Raw genomic sequence first — 21002 nt, forward strand, 5'->3', positions numbered from 1 at the left:
GCATCCTCTTTTTCTGTCTTGGTGGGGCCGAATGGACTCGATTAAAAGGATGTTCACTCCCCAGATTTTATATATTATTTCCATGATTCCGGTTCACATTCCTGGGTATTATTTTAAGAAAATAGATTCTGTCTTAACAAAATTTCATTGGAAAGGCAAACCCCCTCGTATAGATTTTTCCTCTTCATAAAAAGACAAATCCAGTGGAGGTCTTGGGTTTCCTGATTTCAAAACTTAGCATTTTGCTTTTTCCAAAAAAACAAGCTGCCCGTTGGCTCTCTTCGGAGCCCCCCGTATTCCCTCCATTGTGGATAAAAATTGAGAAATTTCTTATTACCCCTTTCGATTTTCAAGAAATCCTCACTTTTACTTTCAATATTTCTTCTTTACATTCCGCTGTCATATCTCATTCCTGCAAACTCTTAATTCCTCTCTTACCGACTTCGTATCCTTCAACTAACTCATATCAACATCAATCTATTTGGCATAATAAATCATTACAAATTAAAAACTGTTCTATATACTGGAAAAATTGGCGTTCCAAGGGCTTGCGTTGGATCTCCAAACTTCTATTTGACAATAAACCCCTCTCGTTTATCTCCAAACAATGTTTTCTCTAAACAACAACCTTTAAACCGCAATATGATCTTCTATGCCCCGCCTTTAACCACTACCTTCTTACTTTCCCAAGCACTCCCTGCAAACTGCTTCAACTTTTTTCCAATATAAGATACTTCTCCCTCCGCTTCCACTATATACAAATCCCTACAATTACCCCTGGATAGACTCAATTCAAACGTTAAATTGGCTTGGGAAAAACACTTACTACAATGTTGGCCTACCAGTACTTGGGATAAATTGTGGTTTAGGCTTCACAAAACCTCACAAGCTGCTAATACCACACAAACCCTTTATTTTGTTTATCGGGTGCTATTTTCTCCAGTGACCCTAGCATCTTTCACACCGGACATGTCCTCCACTTGTTGGTTCTGTTCCTGTCCTACTGCTAACATTTTCAAAGTTAAGACCCCTTTTTGTCTAATAAACATATTCCTAGACACTCTGTCGCCCCATTGGCCTCAGTCAACATTGAGTTTTAAATTGTTAGACCTACTGTTAGCTGTTACTTTTCACTTAATAACCTCAAATTGGAAACAAGCAGATAAAGTTACTTTTAGATCCTGTGTGTTTCCATCATAGACTAGACACTAATTATGTCTCCCCTATTTCTCTAGCAATTAAAAATGATCTCTTATAGCTTCCATTAACCACATATTTATCCTTATCTGCCTCTTCTATTGTTAAAGTTATTACTGTATCAGATGATGTCGGAAACCACCTTAATTTCACTCTTTGCCTCTCTTTTCGTAAACGATTAGAAAATGCTTGTTCTCTTATATTTTTGAAGATGCTATTTTAGTTTCACTTATTGTTATGATTACAGGGTTAAATAATTTATTATTCTTGCCTTTTATTCTTATACTATAAATTAATTATATATTGTTCTTTCCCCTCACCCTGCCCCCTTTTTACTTGGTTTATAATGTACATATTCCTTTTTGTACACAGCTTGATAGTCATATTTCAGTTATATCTCGTCTTCCATACAACTTTTATGTTAAATAGGATTTGTTGTACTTATTACAATGCTGCTCTTTTTCTTGTTTTCTTTAATGAATTCAAACTTAAAAAAAAGATTGCTTTAGGTCACATTCTGAGGTGACACTGCTTGACATCTCGAACTAGATTGCTGCTCTTGGAGCAGGACCAAGTATGTTTTGCATCAGATTGAAGCCTGTCTGAATTGGCACAGTGAGCAAAATATAATAGGCAGGAATGTGCCAAATGCCAACATCTACTGTCTCTTTGTATTTGAGGACACACTCTTTATTTTATTTGCACAAATACTGTCTTGGTTTTCATATAGTTTTACCTTATTTCTGCCATTTCTTAGTGCTGTAAATTAAACAGTACTCAGTTTTGTATCTTAGAAGGATGGTCTAGCCTTGTCATGATTGAACTCCCCACCTGCAGATAAGTGCATATTCAGCAAATTCTCAGTTAACTGAACAATCCTGTTGTCATACTTAAATATTATTGGGAGTTGCATGCTCAGTGTAAAAGCCTTTGTGGAATTAATTAGATGAAATCTCTTTAGCATGCTTGTTGCTACTGGCATAAAATGTGGGACAAAATAGATTCCTCACAAAAATTAGGCAATCTGCAACAAGGAGTCTAGCCATGGCCTTCTGTATATTTAAAATAATTTGCTCACTGTTGTGCTTGATGCCATTTTTATCAAGGAAATCCTGAAGATCAGGAAAAATCATCTTTGAAACAAATGAGCTGGAAATCTACATTAAATTGGTTATGTTGTTTGAGAAAATGATACCCCAGTAAAATGAATGTGCCAGTGAAAAAGGTTACTGCATAGTACAGGGAAGTTGGCCAAACTTGGAACATGTAATCAGAGACCTCTCGACAGGGGCTTGGATCAGTGTTGTTGGTTTGTCTGCAAATGCAGAACATGCGAGGGGAATGAGGTAAGATAAACTGTTGACAGGACAGGTTAACCGAATTGTCCATGTTGGAGACACCTGTTGAATTGAGTAGAATCCATTTCAAACTGGTAAACTCAATTCATCTAACTTCTGGTATAGGATGAGCCATACTCCCTCTAGCGAGCACAACCCCACAATCCACCCCTTTTATGCCACACAACTCACACTTGCTTTGCTCTAAACTATCCTGTCATCTAACTGTGCAATCCTGTAGACCCTTTCCCATCTGGAGCTTCCCCTTTATTTGCACTTCCTTAAAAGAAATAGTGAAAGTATATCTGCCAATCAAGGTCAGCCTGGCTATTTTCAAGAGCTTCACTGGTAAAACCAGTTATATATTCTTTTCTGACTTTACCTGTGAGTTTTCATGGCTGCATAGGACATTTGCTACTTATCAAGAAATCAGTTTTTTTGTAATTGAGATGAAAAAGCATTTAAATTTGTTGAACATTTCATAATATAGAGTTTGGGTATTTACAATAGGAACCTTCTCTTTTGCAGAGGTGCCTAGATCACTATTTTAAAAAGTGAATGGTGAAGAAGGCTCAAGTAAACTTCATGTACACATTTTATACTGAGAAAATCTGATGATGATAAAGGAGATGTTCAAAGGAAGGAAGGAACATGATATGGATAAAAGGAGGATGATGGGGAAATGTAAATCAAGCGAGAGCCTAAGGGTATAAGATAAGAAAGGAATAATAAGGTAGGGTAGAGGGACAATGTGAGAGAAAAGGAAGAGCTAGTAGTAAGACATGTATTTGAGTGATAGTTAAAGCATATACAATTTTGAGAGTTGCTCTTTCGAATGAACAATTTGCATTCATTTTAAAACATTTACTTGAGAGAAATTTCCAAATTAACACTATGGGCTTCTGTCAGGTTTTAACCTATTTTCCTGTCACTGATTATTTTGTTTGGAAATTTCTAAATAAGAGAACCTTCTAAATATGCCCCAATTAAAAAATGGTGGGACTATCCCATCAAAACATTTCTTTTAAAGCACCCCTCTGAGGAGTCATGGTCGTGGTCTTTGATAACGATGCAAGGCCTCTTCAGAATTGCAGGTTCCAATGTAGTTGCAACATAATAGGTTCATACAGTTTGTTTATCTGCAACTGCATTACATAATGAAGCCTCCCTTCTCCATATCACAGTATTCTCTCTTCTCTCTCTTTCTTCTGCTCTATGCTATGGTAAAATCTTTGGGTACATATTTTGCATTTCCAGTGCTGCGAGTAGGTTTTTGTGCTTGTTTTAATCACAGTGCAGTAAAGGCAGGCTGCAATGAGAGGGAGAGAGAGAGAGAGAGAGCTGAAGGAGGAAGTGTTTGAAGACTGTTAGAGAGGGAGAGGAAGGAGTTGGGGAGAATGAACCACCATGGAGGTAGGGGCAGCATGTTTTTGGCCTGCTACATATGGATAAGAGATGGAGTTCTACTTCCCATGGGATGTGACCTATTTTGCTTGCTACTCGTATGCATGCTTAGATAGAAGGAGAGAGACAAGTACGAAGAGGGAGTCTTGAACCGACCTGCAGCATCAAAGCTCACTTCAGATCAGGGATCTGACTAACAGATGTTAGTTCCTCCGAATAGAGGTGGAACTGCAACTCCCAGTCTGACCATGGTCAGCACCTGGGCACCGTTCACAGTCCCACCTTCACCTACTCTGACTGACTGTCTGAATCAAAATTCCATTTAGCTGTTATTGCAATGACTGTTGTGTGAGGTAGTTATGTTGTTGTGTGCGCATGTCTGTGTCTACGTCTTTAGAGGTGACTTTAAAATCAAATTCCATTTTCAATTATGCTGGTTAAATGTAGTTCAATATCTATAATTTGCCATGCATTTTCCACAAAATTCCCGGAGTTGAATTAAATGCACTGTTAAGCTAAATGTATAATTTGTATCATTTTTTTCCGGCGGGAGACAAAGTAGAAGCCCCACTATAGCTCAGTTTTCAGTGCCGATTATGTTCCACCTCTATTACTGATCTGAATAGTTGCAAAATCTGCCCATCATTTCCCTGTTCTGTCAATGCACAAGGCTCTTCAAATTCAGTCCACGTAATCTCATTATGTTTGCCAAAATGTTACAATTCCAGTAGGTTCCACATCCTATGCATCTTCAAAGATTTTCTAGAAATTTTAAGAACAACAAGGCCCCTTTCAATTTGTTTAGTTTTAACCGAAATAGCTTCTCACTAGTCTTGAAATCCACCCTGTATCACCAAGTTTACCAAATAGCCTTTGAAGTAGAGTGATGCTGATAATGAAAAGTGACAGCAAAAAAGGTCCCCTTTAAAATGTTACCAACTTGTGCTATTTTCTACCATATTCCCAATGGGAAACTCACTCACCGCCCTCTTTCAGTATGCGGTAATTACTGAAGACCTTGGCCCCCAAAACATACACTCCAAGTTATAAACTTTATTCCTCACACAACTGAGAAAAAGAACTCACAAACATTCAGCAGGTGAACACAGAGAAAAATAATTAGATGGAATATTCTTGATGATTCACTTAATAGATTTAACGCGACTAGATCGATGTATGTTCCATTACTTGCATTTAAAAACGCGTGATTGTAATTTAAGCTACGCAAAATAAGATAATGTTACTTGCGAATTATTATTGATCTGTGCTATTCATAAATCTGTGTTTAAATTATGCTTCTTCCTGATAAGTGATTAATTTCACTCAGTTAAGAATAAATCTGAACAATTGAAATTTCAAGGTTGGAATTGGCAAAACAGCCAGTGATTCTCCTAGTGCCAGACGGCTTGTTACTGTTTCCCTTTTATGAGTTGATCGTTGCTGTGATATTTGAATTCAATGGGAGTTTTGCTTTCTGCAGTTACCCCGCAGCTCTGCAGCTTGGACAATGGAGGGTGTGAACAGTTCTGCAAACCCGTTGAAAGGACTGTTAAATGTTCATGTGCCACAGGATACGTCCTAGGTGAAGACAAGAAGTCATGCGTGCCAACTGGTAAGTCAAAACAGGCACCTTCATTATTTTTTTTTTAAAGTACACTAGTTCAGGGCTGTATTAAGTCTTATCATCATGCAGAGGGTGAGTTTTACTACAAGACAACTGCAGGCTGGCACCAAAGATCCAACTGAAGGGGGCAGTAGATTACTACTGCACGTATTAAACCTGCATGGTATTATATAGTCTCTCACAATTTAAGTGGGATGAATGCATGCATTGTTTTCTGGTGAACGCAGTGGTGGCTGCCAATGAGTAGCACGGGTGGGGCAGGGGGGGGACTGAAAAAAACATTTAATTGTGATTTGCCTTGCTGCCGGACTGTCGCCTTGCCTCGCGACGTCCTCTGAAGTAGGAAGCACCCGGGCACACAGGCTCTCCTGGGACAATCACAGTGCTGCAATGCAGCGTTGTGATCGGTCTGAGTATTGTGGATCGGCACTCAGACGGGGACAGGGAGCCTGTGCATGGTCCTCAGCCTGGTGGGGAAAATGCAAAGTGCACAGGACTGTTTGGCTGGCCAAAAAGGGCCGGCCGAACCGCCATGCTCACTTAAGTGTTCACCATTTCTCTCCTTGCTGGCTATGATGACAGCCAAGCCCCACCCGCCCCACTCCGCAAAGATGCATGAGAAAGGAAAAATAAAATGGTAATAACGCAGTGTTATTATCATTTTAGTTTTCCTTTTTCTGCAGCAAAAAATGCAGTGTGGCGGCGCTCCTCTGCCTTAGCGAAGGAGCCGCCTCTGGGTGAACACATAACTAATCATAATAACCAACAAAAACCACTGGATTAACCACTAACCTTGGGTTCTGAAGTAGAGCGCTACTCTAAGTGAAGCGCTTCAGTGCCTCGTCAGAGGTATCAAACTCTATATAAATACAATTACAATTTTGTTAGAAAAAGGGGCAGCAAATGTCACTGTGCATGGGGTGACAAAAATAGTTATACCAGCCTTGTCTCTGAGCCATATTAGAAGATATATTTGGTATTAGGTGGTTGTATTGAGATCTGCCACTCAATAATAGCGTGGCTCATATTTCATCTGTACCTGCCCGAACCCTTAAAATCCGAAAACTCTGGATACATTTATTATTGCTGAATATAGTTTGTGACAGGTGCCAACGTTTTTCTTAGGAGGCCGCACTAGAGGAGTTCGGAGTGTCGAATACCAAGGCTGCTTAGTTTTGATTCCACCTAATGACTCTAGTCCACCACCGGACAATCCCTCACTCCTTCCCCTCTTCATCTCAGTCACTCAGGTTCTTTTTCATCCCTGCTCTCCCCTTTGCCACAAAAAAAGAAAAGTAAGTGCCGGTTCCCATAAATGAGTGTTGGTGGAACCCACCTGCAACCACTGGCTCAAACTAATTACTGAAATGGATACACAATCAGGAGTAACATAACCTTTCTACTTGTTCACTGTCCAATTAAGAATGGTGCCTGCGATCCCCATTCACTGACCTTATCAAGTTACCATCTGTAGAGTAGCCCACCCCATAATACACAGTACATTTAATAATTAAACCGATGCCTGAAGCAGTGGCTTCTAGCAACTTGGAAAAGTGGGGTTGGGGTGGCAAATGGATCGTGGGTGGGTGTATGCATGCAAGGCGAGTGGTGACTATAAATAAAAAGAAACAGCCACTTATCTTGATTACTGCACAATGTCCGCCGTACTCCTTGCTCTAGTCTGTCTGCTGCTTCTGTCTCCTGTGAGGGCCCCAGCCCATTCCCCTAACCAATCCTGGTGCTGCGCTTATACTGGTACCCCGAATGAGAGAAGCAACAGGATTGGAGGGAGCTGCCTCTCTCAGCGCTCTCAAGAGCACAGGAGACCTATGCTTTCTCTAACTCAGTAGACAGCTGGGTTAGTGAGATTTAAAATGCGCTTGTCTGGCTGGCTGTCGCAAGACATCTGGTGAAAGAGACATGCACACTTGAAACCTATGTGCACAGCCAGCCCACCACTTCTCCCTGTTGCAGCAATGACCCCTCCCCATTCTGACACTCGGATGGACGAGATGATGAAAAATAAAATGGCAACAGACAAAGTTTATTACCATTTTAATTTTCATCTCTGGGGCTTTTCTAGGGGGGCAATTTTGTTAGTGGAGCAATGCTCCTCTGCTCTAATGGAGAAGCTGCTCCTGGTCTGAAGAGGACATTAGTTGCTTCACAACTGTGAACATCAGAGAATAATTCAGGGGAGAACCATGAAAAATTGTGCCAGCATAGGAAGTTACACCTTTATGACCACCTCCATGATGCCTACTGTTAAGAGAACACCATCTTTGAAATGCAGGAAAAATCCAAATGATTTGAAACTAAATTGATAGATTGTTATGTATACTACGTGAGAACTCAAAATTTATCTTACAAGAATGTATGTTTCCATCCGCATGTACAGAGCACTGCTATCCTTGTGAAATGCACTTCAATTGAATGTTTATGTTGAGCCCTATTTCTTGTGTTTCTGCCATCTTCATAAGATGTTGAATGTTAACAACTATGTATTGCTTTCCAATCCATCCCCGTTTTTTTTTGTAAACGTAATTTTAATGACATTTATATTAAAATACGCACAACATTATAATAACTATTACTAATTCCCTTGCCCCCACTAACTCCTCCCTTCCTAAAGTTCAGTCCCCACCACAGCATGAATACAACACATATTAGTTTCAAAAGTGCATTTCGAATCTACCAATACATATACCATGAACCTTATTAGAGTCCCTTGCAATTCATCCCCATTGTACTCAGTTTGGGCACCTTGAAGTAGTTATTCTTCACCGTGAGGATACCCACACCTCTATTTTTTCAACATCTTTATATTGATTTTGCATCATACATTTAACATGGATCATAAATTTGTCTTTAGGTTACGTATACAGAAAAACACTATTCAATAGGCATCAGATCAGTGACCATAATATCTAACATGTTGTAGTCAGCATTACCCAGAGTCAGGCCCTTAAGTCAAACTATTTACCACCCTGGTCAATTTGGATGCCTTCCGACACTGATTATCACCATACCTATCTCTAAAATCCTACCATGGTCCCCTTACGTTTTCCCACTTTCTTGGACACCCTCGCCCCTTGTATACCACTTGTTCTGTGTTTTGGCACCAATCCATGAGTGACAACCATTCCTTTAATGATGGAGGTTCTGGCTTGTCCCATGCCCTGGCAATATTTCTTTTTGCTACCCCTCATACCTCTATTTTTATGCTCTGGAGCTCTCCGATTGGTTTCTAGATGCGCTGGGGCCTTCTTAGCAGACTCAAACTATAGGTGCTCTACCTTGAAAAAGGAAATATCTTTTTGCGAAAAAGTTGCCACAACTGACACTTTAACCGTCTTTTTTGTGCAAATATATTGATCAGTTGCCCAACTTTTAACTAAAGGATGCAAACCTAAAGGAGTGATTTTTACACTGGCATCCCGAAAAGTAACCTCGATAAAAGGTAACAAACTCAAAGGCCTAGGTGCTATCCTGAAAAAGTCTGCCTTCCAAAGTGTGATTTGAATTTAAAAAAAAACAGATTTCTTTATTTCTCTTAGAATTTTTTTCCAAACTTCCCAATATATTACAAAATCAATAGTAACAGTAGAGATCAAATACCTGCATTATTTGTCCTTATTTTAAAGTTTTGACTATTGGCGGCCTAATCCTTAGCCACAGTGTTTAGCAAATGACTATGCATATTCCCCTGCCTTTCATTAACCTGGTTCAAACATCATTGTCACTTTTCACACTCAATCTTGCCTAGAGCTGAGGTGTCAAGTTAGACTCATTTTCAGTCATTGTAATCCATGAGAAAAGAGAGCAGGTATCGCCAGAGCAGAACACAGAAGCATCTCAGCACACCAACACTTCCTTCCTGGGTGGGACTCTTCAGACACAAACCTTGTAGGGTCAAAGTACCTTAAATTAGACCAACAGAATCCATGGTCAACCCCTAACATCAATCAGTCATCACAAGCAGGAACCTGGCAAAATCTTCCATCATGGACTCCAGCAGTGTTCGTGGATTTTGAGCTGGAATTCCTGGCTGAGGAAGTAGTATGACACCAGGGCCATATGAAGGCCATCTCATGCTGAGGACCCTACCAAAAACAGAACATGACAGTGGAAGGGGTTAACTGACAAAATAAACGCCATATTCACATGATGTTGAAGATGTCAAAAAGAGGTTCCTTGGCTAAACCTATTGTCCATTGTTTGGTGTTTATTGCAAATAATCCTAGAGCATTTTCAGGAGGGGGAATGGCCATGTAGACCTTTATCTTGTGCTTCAGGTTTATTTCCTAACCATGCAAGTATGTTTTATGCAGTGCTTATAACAAGCTTTTACGTCCTAAGTGTGAGGTTTGTGGTGTATTATATGGTATGGTTGGGTGAACGTACCGTGTAGTACACTTGCAAAACTGTCTTGGGTCCAGTCAGTCTTATTTGTAAAACCTTTAGCTCAACCTTGGGTAGCTGTGGCTTTAAGCAGGAAGGCTTGAAAAAAGTATAAAGCATTTAGAGGCACCAAACAACAAAATAAGGATGTCACACAACACAAAAGAACACCAATTTATAAAAATAGATTATATTTTTATGAACATTTAGACATTAAGAAGAGCAGAAGCCACTAGAGGGTTCTGGAGATAACATTTTGATTAAAACTTAAATCTTGACTTTTTAGTCCAAAGCACAAACGAGCACTGGTACCTGAAAAGTTTAAAAACATTTTTAAATATTTGAAAGAGTTGTGTTTGACTCCATCAAGAGTGGGGTGACCAAATCTGAGAGGGAGAAGGCCCAGGGGGGCACTAAGACGTATTTGGACAGTTACCTGGTCACCAAAGCAGTCTCAATTCTAATTCCATACTTCACATCAAGACAGCCATACACTTCACATCAAGACAGCCATATACTCAACTTCCTGATGCTGAGAATGCAGGAGGCTGTGGATGCAGAAAGATGCTCTGGGTACTGTGCAGTCAAAGGGGTGTCCTTGTGGTTATTCCTCAGACCATGGGTTAAGTGGGGCAACTTTGGCCACAGGGGTCTGTGCCCCTTGAAGTCCTCTTTGAGCCAGTAGAAGGCCAAGTGCTGCTGGACTACCGGTCTCCATATACAGCGAGTCCAGCGGTATATTTTGGTGAAGGCTGGTGTCCTCTTAGGTGACCAATCTGGACTGAGATGGCACTCCCAGGTTGAGCAGACCTTTGTGCAACTTCTGGCAGTTGATGATCAGTCTCTAAGGGCTCCCGGTGGCGGTCAGCAGTGATTTGCAGAAAGTGGCTACTGACTTGCCAGAATGGGATTCTTCAACTTTGATGACCCTGATGCTGGTTCGAGTCGTCTGACCCTTGGAGTCACTTCTTTGGTCAGAGGCTTGTGAGTGACTTTTTCATGAGCCAGGAGCCACAACCCTTTCTCGACTAGCCCAAGGTGCAGCAGGTTTAGTCCAGCAGACAGTGCAGCCTCTCTTGCCAGGTCCAGGGGTCAGCAGGGCAGCCCTTCCTCAGTGCTTTCTCCAGATTAATCTGAGGTTCAGGGTGTTATGGATGCCATACGGATACCCAGAAACGGCCCTGAGGCCATGATGCAGTTACTAGTCAAGGAGCTACCAGGAAAGCTCCTGCCCTGTTACAACTTCCTGCTATATGTCGCATCTAGCAATCCCAGGGTGCAATAATCTGCCCACTTCTAAGATGTCTGAACCCTTCCTTAGATGTTAAGAGCTTGGTAGTCCACCATAGAGGTGTAGCTACCTGGGGGCTACACGACTATGAAAAAAATGGTTTGGGCACTAGTCTCCCTTCTCTGTTCCCACTGCTAGTCTCTCAATCTGAACAAAGGGGCAACCCTTCAGGAGTGTGATTTTCATTTGCCTATCAAAGGCAGCTTCTCCTTGGAAGCTCGCCTTTTGGGCCAACTCCCTGAATTGCTCCCTGCAAGGGGTAGGTAATACCTATCCTCGTAGCAGCTTCTATTTTTCCAGTGCATGGGGATCATTCAGACTCTTCCCCACTAGGGCAGAAGGCTGTCTGGTGGCCAGCAACTGTGTGAGGCCACTCGACAAACTGGTCAACAGAGTGGCAACTTTCTAAAAGTTGACTTTCTTTAAAAATGACATTAAATTGGACTTGGGCATCAATGCGAGAATTAATTTGATACAACAAAGTATCCATTTTAGTAGTCCCATTCAGAAGTTAGCCAGGCTGAGTGATCAACTGGTAAAATCTGTGTTAGCCAAATTGGCTACTAACTTTTCCACAGCAAAAATTACAATTTGGACGTTTTGCTGTGGGGGCATATTGAAAGTATATGTTCTTGTAATAATATAGAACTTCCTGTCTCAGTGCTCAATAGGCCTTTCTTAGTGGATACTTACTTATATTGTTAAAGGAATTGGGGGTTTTACCATTGGTTTATATGGCCAAGTCAAACTAGCAGCTTAAAACTGATCTTCCAGGCTGCTGGGGCAACCTGGGGGCCATTTTGTACTTTGTCCCACACAGGGTGGCTCAACTAGTGCTACAACCCTGGGGGGACACTCTGTCTTCTTACATGCTCTGGGTATCCGTGGTATCATATACTAGGGACTCATAAGTAAGCAAGATTCTGCCAATTGGGGTAGTCAATTCAACATAAATTTTGTAAGGGATAGAACACAGGTCTGGCTAGCAGACCTCAGTGCGCTCTCAGAGTCGAAAACCCAGCAGCACCAATCCAAAAATTGGGGGTGGTCATGCAAAAAGAGGCATTTCCTTACACTCAGGATCTCAGGCTGACACATATTTAGGGGTTTAGCCTTAATCCGTCACTACTAGCTCTCATCTACAGTTGCTCTACCCTTTGAGGTCATAGCTGGTTGGCCTTTTATCCTCTTGCGGCATGGCTGGTTATAATAGAACATGAATATAGGTTAGAATGATGTAATGGCCTAGTAGGTCTGCATCCACGATGATGTACTGCGGAGTGGACATTTGAGCCGCTACAACTAACCTCTGAGTATTTCAGCTATGAATGTCTGTTTATGCAGGTCAAACACTAGGGGGATTTTTGTGCTCAAACAGTACAGTATTGTGTTTTTGCAAGTTGCAATATTGCTCTTAGCATTTTGGTGTTGATTTCCAGCTTTTTCTTAATTCCCCACACTTAACGAACCTTTAGCACCTGCATTTGAGTGGGAGTATTTCTAGGTGGCATTTTCCACTAATTTCCAATGACCTCTTATACTTGTAGATGGGTTTTATTTACAGCATGTGTTATTTTTCATTTGCAGCTAATATGGCATGGTATACATAGGTGATGCAATAATAACACACAAGAGAAACACATTTGTGATATTTAGCAATGCAGTGAATATTGCATGCATTTTTTAACTTGTGAACAGACAGGCTAGTAAATTCTTGTACTATAATAGTGGGTCATGCAGTACCTACGACTATGCTTGAATCATAATCAAAGCCAAAGTGTTTATACTGTAACTGCTGTGGTTTGTGATATTTTAATACTGAGGTTTCAGAGTGTGTATTTTGCGGTGTCCAAGGCTTGTGGTGACTGTTTTTATTGACTGTAAATTGGAGTGCCTTCAGATTCAATGTTGTTAACACCAGGACAAGATTTTGTATCTCAATCATGAATTCACTTGGCTGTTCTTTGCCCCGGGTTGCAATAAAGATGGTGTTTGTTGCAGTAAAGAAAAGGTCCCCATGTTTCCAGCATAATTTGCTAATTATCAAATACAATCCTTTATTGGGTGTTTTTGGATGTGTAAGTCATTGAGTACTTGCCTTCCAGTAATTTTACTTTCTTGGTTGTTTTATAGCATTACTTCTCACAATAACTTGGTTGTTTCATTTGTGGCCTGCTAACTGGGCAGAGTTCTGGTCTCAGATTTGGTGCACTTTACCCAGTCATTTAGTAGTGTAGCAGCACTGTGATGTAGAATCACCTAGGTTGATTGTAGGATGTATGTCACCAATTCAGCTTCACACCCACATAAGGGTGTGCCTTGAACCAGTCCTCTGGCCACTGCAGGAAGTAGAAGAAGACAGCAGCAGCACAGTGATGGGTGATAACTTCTTTCCTTCCTGGAACCTCAGGTTAGCCCGACCTGCCTGGCTCTGTGGCCTCACAAGATCCTCCAGGCTCCCCTGTGGGCCCGAAATTAGCACAGAGATCCTGAAGCAGTAAGAAAGAACCTCTCCCAGCCTGGAGCCTGGGATTCTTACACCTGTGAAAGTGCCTGCCCCCAGAGGTATAAAATACTATGAAGCCTGAAGACCAGGAAACATCTGTACACCCTCCAGTATAGTATCAATTAGCTAAACAAGTAGTGGTCCAAACTCCAATGTAAAATCTTACATGTAAAAGGAAGTCCTTACCATCACTGGCCTTACATAATGTTACTGCCCTGTTGAATCACTTTTTGGACACTGCCCCAAGAATCGCCCAGGACATTTCTGTATTAGGTAAACAGAATGAAATACAAGGTGATCCAGGGGATGAGTGGAGATTTGTCTCATTGTAAAATGAGAAAAGTAAAGCAGGCACAATTTCAGGCATGCCCTATGCCCTGGATGAAACAATTAGACATTTTTGTATATTTAGATGGCAGCACAGACATCCTTACCTGCTCTGGAGCAACTGCTGGTTAAGGACATTCTGCAGGATGATAGTCACAAGAAGCTTTCTTTTCATTACCTGACATACCTGAACCATGCTCAGAGGGTGACTCGGATTTGGATTTAGTAGGACTCACTCATTGATCTCTAGAAGAAATACAAGGTGACCTATCACGGATGGGGTATCATGGACACAGGAGATAGCAGAAATAATATTATGAGAGACATTGACGATGAGGAAGTGGTCTTTATGAGCATACAAGTTCCTGAAGTTCAGGAACAGACACATGGCCTGGAAGAGACAACAGCCAGTGTGCAGCATCAAATTCAAGAACAGGAGCAAAAAGGCAAAGGTGTCACATTAAAACTAGAAAATATGAAAATCAGAATGCTTAGAAACAATTTGCATATTTAAAGCATCATGGATGGAGCAGTAGGGTACAAACCCAGAGGTTTCGTGGTATATCTCTTCCAGAAAGCTTTCCTAAGGTTACAGGATGGAGATCTGGACAGTTAATTTCAGTGGGTCCACAGTTTTCGATTTCAAAATCCAAAGCCAGGTACAAATCCATCCTATCCCGAACAGTTCTTATTTATGTGGGTAACTTCCTACATCATCAGCTAATTTTTCAAGCCGCATTTCCTTCCAATTTAATCAAAGATGAAGAATTTACCTTTTTGTTAGTTCAGACTTTACTTTCAATATGACAGATCAACACTGGAAACAATGTCAAATGTAGGCCTCTTTTGAGATCTGCAGTCATTCTTAATCTTTGCAATAATTACTTTTCATAAGTAGAAAGAGGGATAACTTAGCTTGAACGAGGGCCAGGAAACTCTTGGGTGGAAAGGAGTTAGTGAGGGTTAGTGGGGGAGCACTAGGGAGAGTTAGGGGATTGCAGTATTTAAAATATTGGAAAAAAGAAAAGATACATATTCATTGCAGCAAATCTGTAACCACTGTGACAACAATTTTTCCAATAAATGAAACCTAATAAATTTAGGAAGAAGGGTGTTCCAGTTTAGAAGTGAAATATCAATAGGCTCAGATCACAATCTCAAATTCATAAGGTGACTGAGAATTATTTTTATATTCCTGCAGATATTATCTGTATTCAAGGAACACACCTTACTAAACATGATAGAGATGAATAGTGTTGGTTAAGATAGAGGATTTTAGGGGTGATTACACAGGAAGCCCCAAATTAAAGGAATTGTACTGCTGGTCAAGCACAATGCATGGCAGTGCTTAAACTCTAAAAGCACAAACAAGGGTCTTTGGCTAGTTGCCAGGATTGGTAAAACAGGATTCACTACACTATTTTTTAGCATTTACACAGATGAGCCAGCATTATTCCAGAGTTTACTTTTGGAGTTAGCGTCGTTACAGGAAGGCCCTATCACATTATCTGACGGCATCAATCCAACGTTATTACCAGAAATAGGCTCAACAGGTGTTTTTATTAGATTTTCTTCAAGTTAGATAGTTGTGAATACCCGTAGCTACATTATTAGTAAACAAATCAGAATAAAAATAGAAGTAGGGTGACTTGGAGAAACTCTTTTAAGCTTAGAAATAGAACCTGGGCAACTAAATCAGGGTAAAGTGACTCCTTCCCAAGAAGAAACAATCTATAAAAAAACATTTGCACCATCAAAATAAATCTCACAAAAAGAATCTGGGAAAACGAAGCCAGAGCTGCCTATACTTTATGGCTTAAGTGTTTTGAATATATTGACAAATTTGGATTAATTTTGGCTTTACAGGTTAAAGAAATGCTGTGGCCTCAACTTTATTTACTCTATTTTTAAAGCTGAAGGCCTTCAACTTAAAAACACGAACTCTATTGGTCAGGCCTTTTACGTCCTCTGCGTAAAATTATACACAGACAACTGCATATCCACGGAACTGCATATCCACGGAAGAACAGATACCTGTTTACCTCAAACCAGTTGTTAACTGCAAATCCAAATCATAGAATCTCCTTTTAACGTACAAGAATTAGATTAGGTAATTTTAAAACTCCCACAGGGAAAAGGAGCTGTTTGAGATTTAATCTCACCGGAATTTTACAACTCTTTCCCCCGTGTACTTATGCTTGTTTTCTATATATAAACTAATTTGACTATGGCTTTACATTGCCACTTTCCTAGAGGGAAACTGATATTTCAATGTTCTTGAAGAAAGACAAGGATCCTACACTGTGGTGCTCATATCAACCAATTTCCCTGTTCAATTGCAACTCTAAAGAACGCTCAAACTTGTCATTTGACTCACAACACTGATAATGGAATGGTTGATCTGATGCAACATGGCTCTATCCCTTCCAGGGACATTACTGATCATATTAATTTAGAAACCGTATCCTTTGATATCCCTGAAAAATCTAGCACACCTGTATTTTTGAGCATTTTGGATGCTGAGAATGCATTTGACAGGGTCTCAAGGCCACTTCTTTGGGTTACCCTAAAAAGTTTAGCATTGAACCTACATTTTATATAGCATTCAGGAACTCCAATCTGGTTTATTGGCTCAGATTGTCTTCACTGGGCCAGTTACATCCAAATACACCGTTACCAGGGGATCTAAGCAGGGCTGTCCAGTTTCAGCCTTAAAGTTATCTTTGCACATAAAACCATTTTCACTATATCTATAGTTTATGGGTAATATTACCCTTTTGGCTTTCAATGCAGCTGACTGCAGGATTGCTGCTTATGTTGACGATATTGCAATTGCCACTTCTAATCCACATTTGTCTGTAAAATGTACCGAAGAAGAAGCTCAATAATTTGGAACAGTCTTAGAATATTTTTTAAAATAAGGAAAGGTGCACATATTTTTTAGTCAACATATGATGGCTCAGACAGTCAGTATCTTCCTTCGGCTGTATATTTAGCAGGTAAAATATCTACCCAAGTTGAAGCAATGTTCAAGCTTTATTACAATTCCTTTTTCTTCTTTTATTGCCCAATTACAAAGTCAGACTGTCTTCTGCTATGTCTTATGGGTTTCTGTAATGTTATAATAATGGTAATAATAGTTCAGCTTTTTATCTATTTCGAGTCCTGCCAATATTAATACCTTTTAATTTTGTTCACAAAGTAGAATCCTCATGAAATAAATCTATCAGGCAGTACAAAAACACACACTATTAAGCTACTTCAGTGCCACTAACGATAGGTGGTTGTACCCTACAATGTATCAAGTTTTATAATTTGGTTGTTTTCTCTACAAGGCTATTGCAAGTGTTGGGGCCCAGACAAGAAGAATGGCGCTTACAAGATCTTGTTTGTTAACCATGCCCTTGTTCTCTTTTTTCTACCTGTTACTTCATACGCACCAGATTTAAAACTCTAGCGGTTGATGCCCATATTTGGCAGGAATTGACTTGTAGATTAATGATCACTCTTCTCAACAAGGTATACTTTCATATGGTTAAACCCTTGTCTTCCTAATTCTGTGCACAATGCATTTGCCCAGTCATGGGTGAGAACTTTGTTGCAAATTTGTAGGCTGATTAACTGTAGATATGCAATTGCACTCTTGGAAATATAGCACTCGCTTATTCAATTCCTTCAACAGGATTTTTATGTACTTCCAAATGAGGAAATATTTTTTAAAACCCCAATTAGTAACAATATAAAGTCCTTTCCAATCGTTGATCTTGAAGCATTCCAATGCAAATATGCCCATTGGTCATACCTATCGCTTCTTTATTGGATGGTACCTGATAACTTGGGCCACTTTGCTTCCTGATGGACTGTTAACTGGGGTGGCAAAGTGACCTAAAGAATGAAGATGGGAGTGAGTGTCTGAAAAGTTTCAGCACTCCGTCCATTATCTCCTTGTGTTTGCTTTGTTTGCCCTAAGTTGGCAGGGTATCCCCAGACATGGGTCCCTTGCTCACTTTGCCACTGGATTCAAGCTAGCCTGGCTGATGAGGGGTGTTATCCGAAACCGGTCCCAGGATGCTTGTGTCCGGTCCAGGGAAGACCTGGCTTGGCAGTTCCGGCTGGACTGTTCCCATGCGGAACAGGGTTAAGACTGATTTGAATATGGATGGGTCTGAACTGGGGTGGCGAAGTGAGCTAAAGAACGATAATAGATTCTACCCAAATCTCTGACTGGGGTGAGTGTCTTAAAAGTTTCAGTGCTCCGTCCATCATCTCCTTGTGTTTGCTTTGTTCACCCTAAGTTGGCAGGGTATGCACAGAGTTGGGTCCCTTGCTCACTTTGCCACTGGATTCAAGCTAGCCTGACTGATGAAGGGTTTTACTGCGAAACCTGTCCCAGGATGCTTGTTTCCAGTCCAGGGAAGACCTGGCTTGGCAGTTCGGGCTGGACTCTTCCCTTGAGGAACAGGGTCAAGACTGATTTGCGTATGGCTGGGTCTGAACTGGGGTGGCGAAGTGAGCTAAAGAATGCTGATGGATTCAACCCAGATCTGTGAATTGGGGTGAGTGTCTGAAAAGTTTCAGTGCTCCGTCCATCATCTCCTTGTGTTTGTTAAGCTAAGTTACACAATAACAAAATTAAAGATTATTATGAGTGCTAATCTAAGTCGTCGGATCCTGAGTATACCTTGGCTTCAAAAACATCAATCTAAATTATTCAGGATCTCTGTTGAACACTATGTAAATTGTTCAGTTAAGGTTGTTGGCCAAATCCACAGTGCTTTCAGTGTCCCGATATGTAGGATGATATGGTTATGTATTTTCCTATGTGGAAGATGATATGGTCATGCATTTACCAACTGTCCCAAGATCCAGAACAAGTAGTTTTCTAGGCATGGCTCTTTGACCCTGTCTTAAACTCATCATTCTTTATTTTCTTTAGGATACACCACACATTAGGGGGATTGTGCATTTTGTAGTAATTACTGCTTTACTGAACCACCATTAGTGAAAAAGTGGTGATCTTAATTTATATACATTTGAGCATTAGAAATGACAGTGATTCAAAACAAAAGGAAATTCAAATGTCTAGCAACATCTTGCAACCTGCCTCCTCCTGATTGAAGACACTTTTACCTGATTCTCAAGCTGTCGCCAAATACCTGGATGGCATCCTTTAATGCTTGTACTTTGTTACAAAATGTGTCTGCACAGTTACCTGTTTTTGCATTTTTTCAATATGCATGAAATGGTAGATTACGGCATCTACTTAATTGTTATGATCTGTGGATGGTTTTCATTATCTTTTCATAAGAAATATTAAAAAACAAACATATATTAATTAGTCATTGTATTGGGTCACATGTATGACATTGCAGGAAATGCCTCTACTATGCATGCCTTTACCATACATTCTTTACCACGCAATCCCTTTACCATGCATGCCTTTTAAACTAATTAGCAGGTATTTATCATTTAAGTGAAACCCCCTTTATACATATATTACCTACTGGCGGTCGCCAGTAGGTAGTTATAGTTAGGACCCTGTTTCCATAGGAAAACCGCAACATTCTATTTTGAATAACTTTGGCGCCGGTCGACGAATCATCGCAAAATTTTCAAAATAGGTGGGGCGCTACGCTCCGCTCCTACCCTGAAAGTCTCGGGGGGATTCGTCAAGCGGGGGCTGAGATAAAAGGGGGGTCCCAAAACGCGTTTTTCCCATGCATTTTTCCATAGGACCTTTAGTCACAGCTACAGCCCGAACGGCTGAACAGAGTTCCTTGAAATTTGGCAGAGAGGTAGTCTCCAGGTCAAGGAAGTGCCTTTTGTAGGTCTGGTGTAAATCTGTTCAGTAGTTCCTGAGAAAATAGCCTTTAAATCAATATATATATCTGTGGCAGCTTACGGTGCGCTTACGGTGCGCTTACCGTACGCGCACCGTAAGCGCGATTCTGATTGGCTGTTAGATCTTAGTAAACATTCGAATCGGTCGAAACCAGGAAGCGGCGGCCGCCATTTTCTCTCTCGCAGTCTGAGGGGGTGTAAAACAAAGGTGGATAACGTGAAAAGGGAGCAGGCTGGACAGTTCCTGACCCCCTAGCCTTTGTCAGGGGGTCTCAGAAGGACCCCCAAGGGCAAAAAATTAATTTAAATTTTTTTTCAAAAAATCACCGAATGCGCGCAGCGTACGCGCACAGCGTAAACGGAGAAATTTCGCGAAATTCGCGGAATTACGCGTACCGTGCGCGCACGGTTAAAAAAAATTTCCAAAAAGGAAAGCTTAAAAAAAAATAAAAAAATTGTGAGGTAAGGTTGGCTCTTAAAAGAGCCGTTGGGTTCATAGAGGGATGGAGGAAAGAAAGAATGGGAATATTATGAGCGTCTACAAACGTGCTGGTCTATCTTATTGTTAATAAGGGGAACACTGGTCTCCCCAAAAACAATAAGACCAGAACATGTTATACACCTCATTACAACCCTCCCAAATCGAGGGTTAAGATCCAGAGGAGCAGAAGAAGGTGATGCTCCCACCTCAGAGGAAGGGCTCAGCTGAGCTGCCGATGATGTATTCGGCTGAGCTTTTGAGGCTGGGCTCTGGTGACTTACTGAAGAGTTTTCTCCAGTATGTCGAGCAAAGGTCCTGGGATGTCTATCCCTAAGGTGTCTCATCATAGAGTGATTTCCAAAGGAATACTTTTTCCTAGGATTTCCTCTTGATAAAACACGGTCACAAAGTGTGCAAGTGACCAGTGGAGCATTGACCTTTTTGTCCCCCTCTGGAATAGTAAAATACTCCCATACAAAAGAAGTCTTCTGTTTCCTCCTTCTCTGGATGATGGTGGTGCTGCTAGCCTCACTCTCAGAAGAGGTCTGCTGTTCTGCCATTGTATCCCAAAGACAATTCAGCTCCTGCTCCTA

General features: G+C 40.8%; 1 protein-coding gene across 2 annotated transcripts in view; it reads left to right on the plus strand.

Moving 5' to 3' along the window:
- LOC146805144 (coagulation factor X-like) overlaps positions 1–21002 on the plus strand; it is a 218089-nt gene that overhangs the window by 102859 nt on the left and 94228 nt on the right. For both annotated transcript variants that reach the window (XM_085622316.1, XM_085622317.1), the window contains exon 5: positions 5419–5550. In XM_085622316.1, coding sequence (XP_085478442.1) covers positions 5419–5550 — 132 coding nt within the window. The remainder of the gene's footprint in view (positions 1–5418; positions 5551–21002) is intronic.

The sequence above is a fragment of the Triturus cristatus genome, chromosome 8 (assembly GCF_964204655.1).
Source record: "Triturus cristatus chromosome 8, aTriCri1.1, whole genome shotgun sequence".
NCBI classification, from domain to species: domain Eukaryota; kingdom Metazoa; phylum Chordata; class Amphibia; order Caudata; family Salamandridae; genus Triturus; species Triturus cristatus.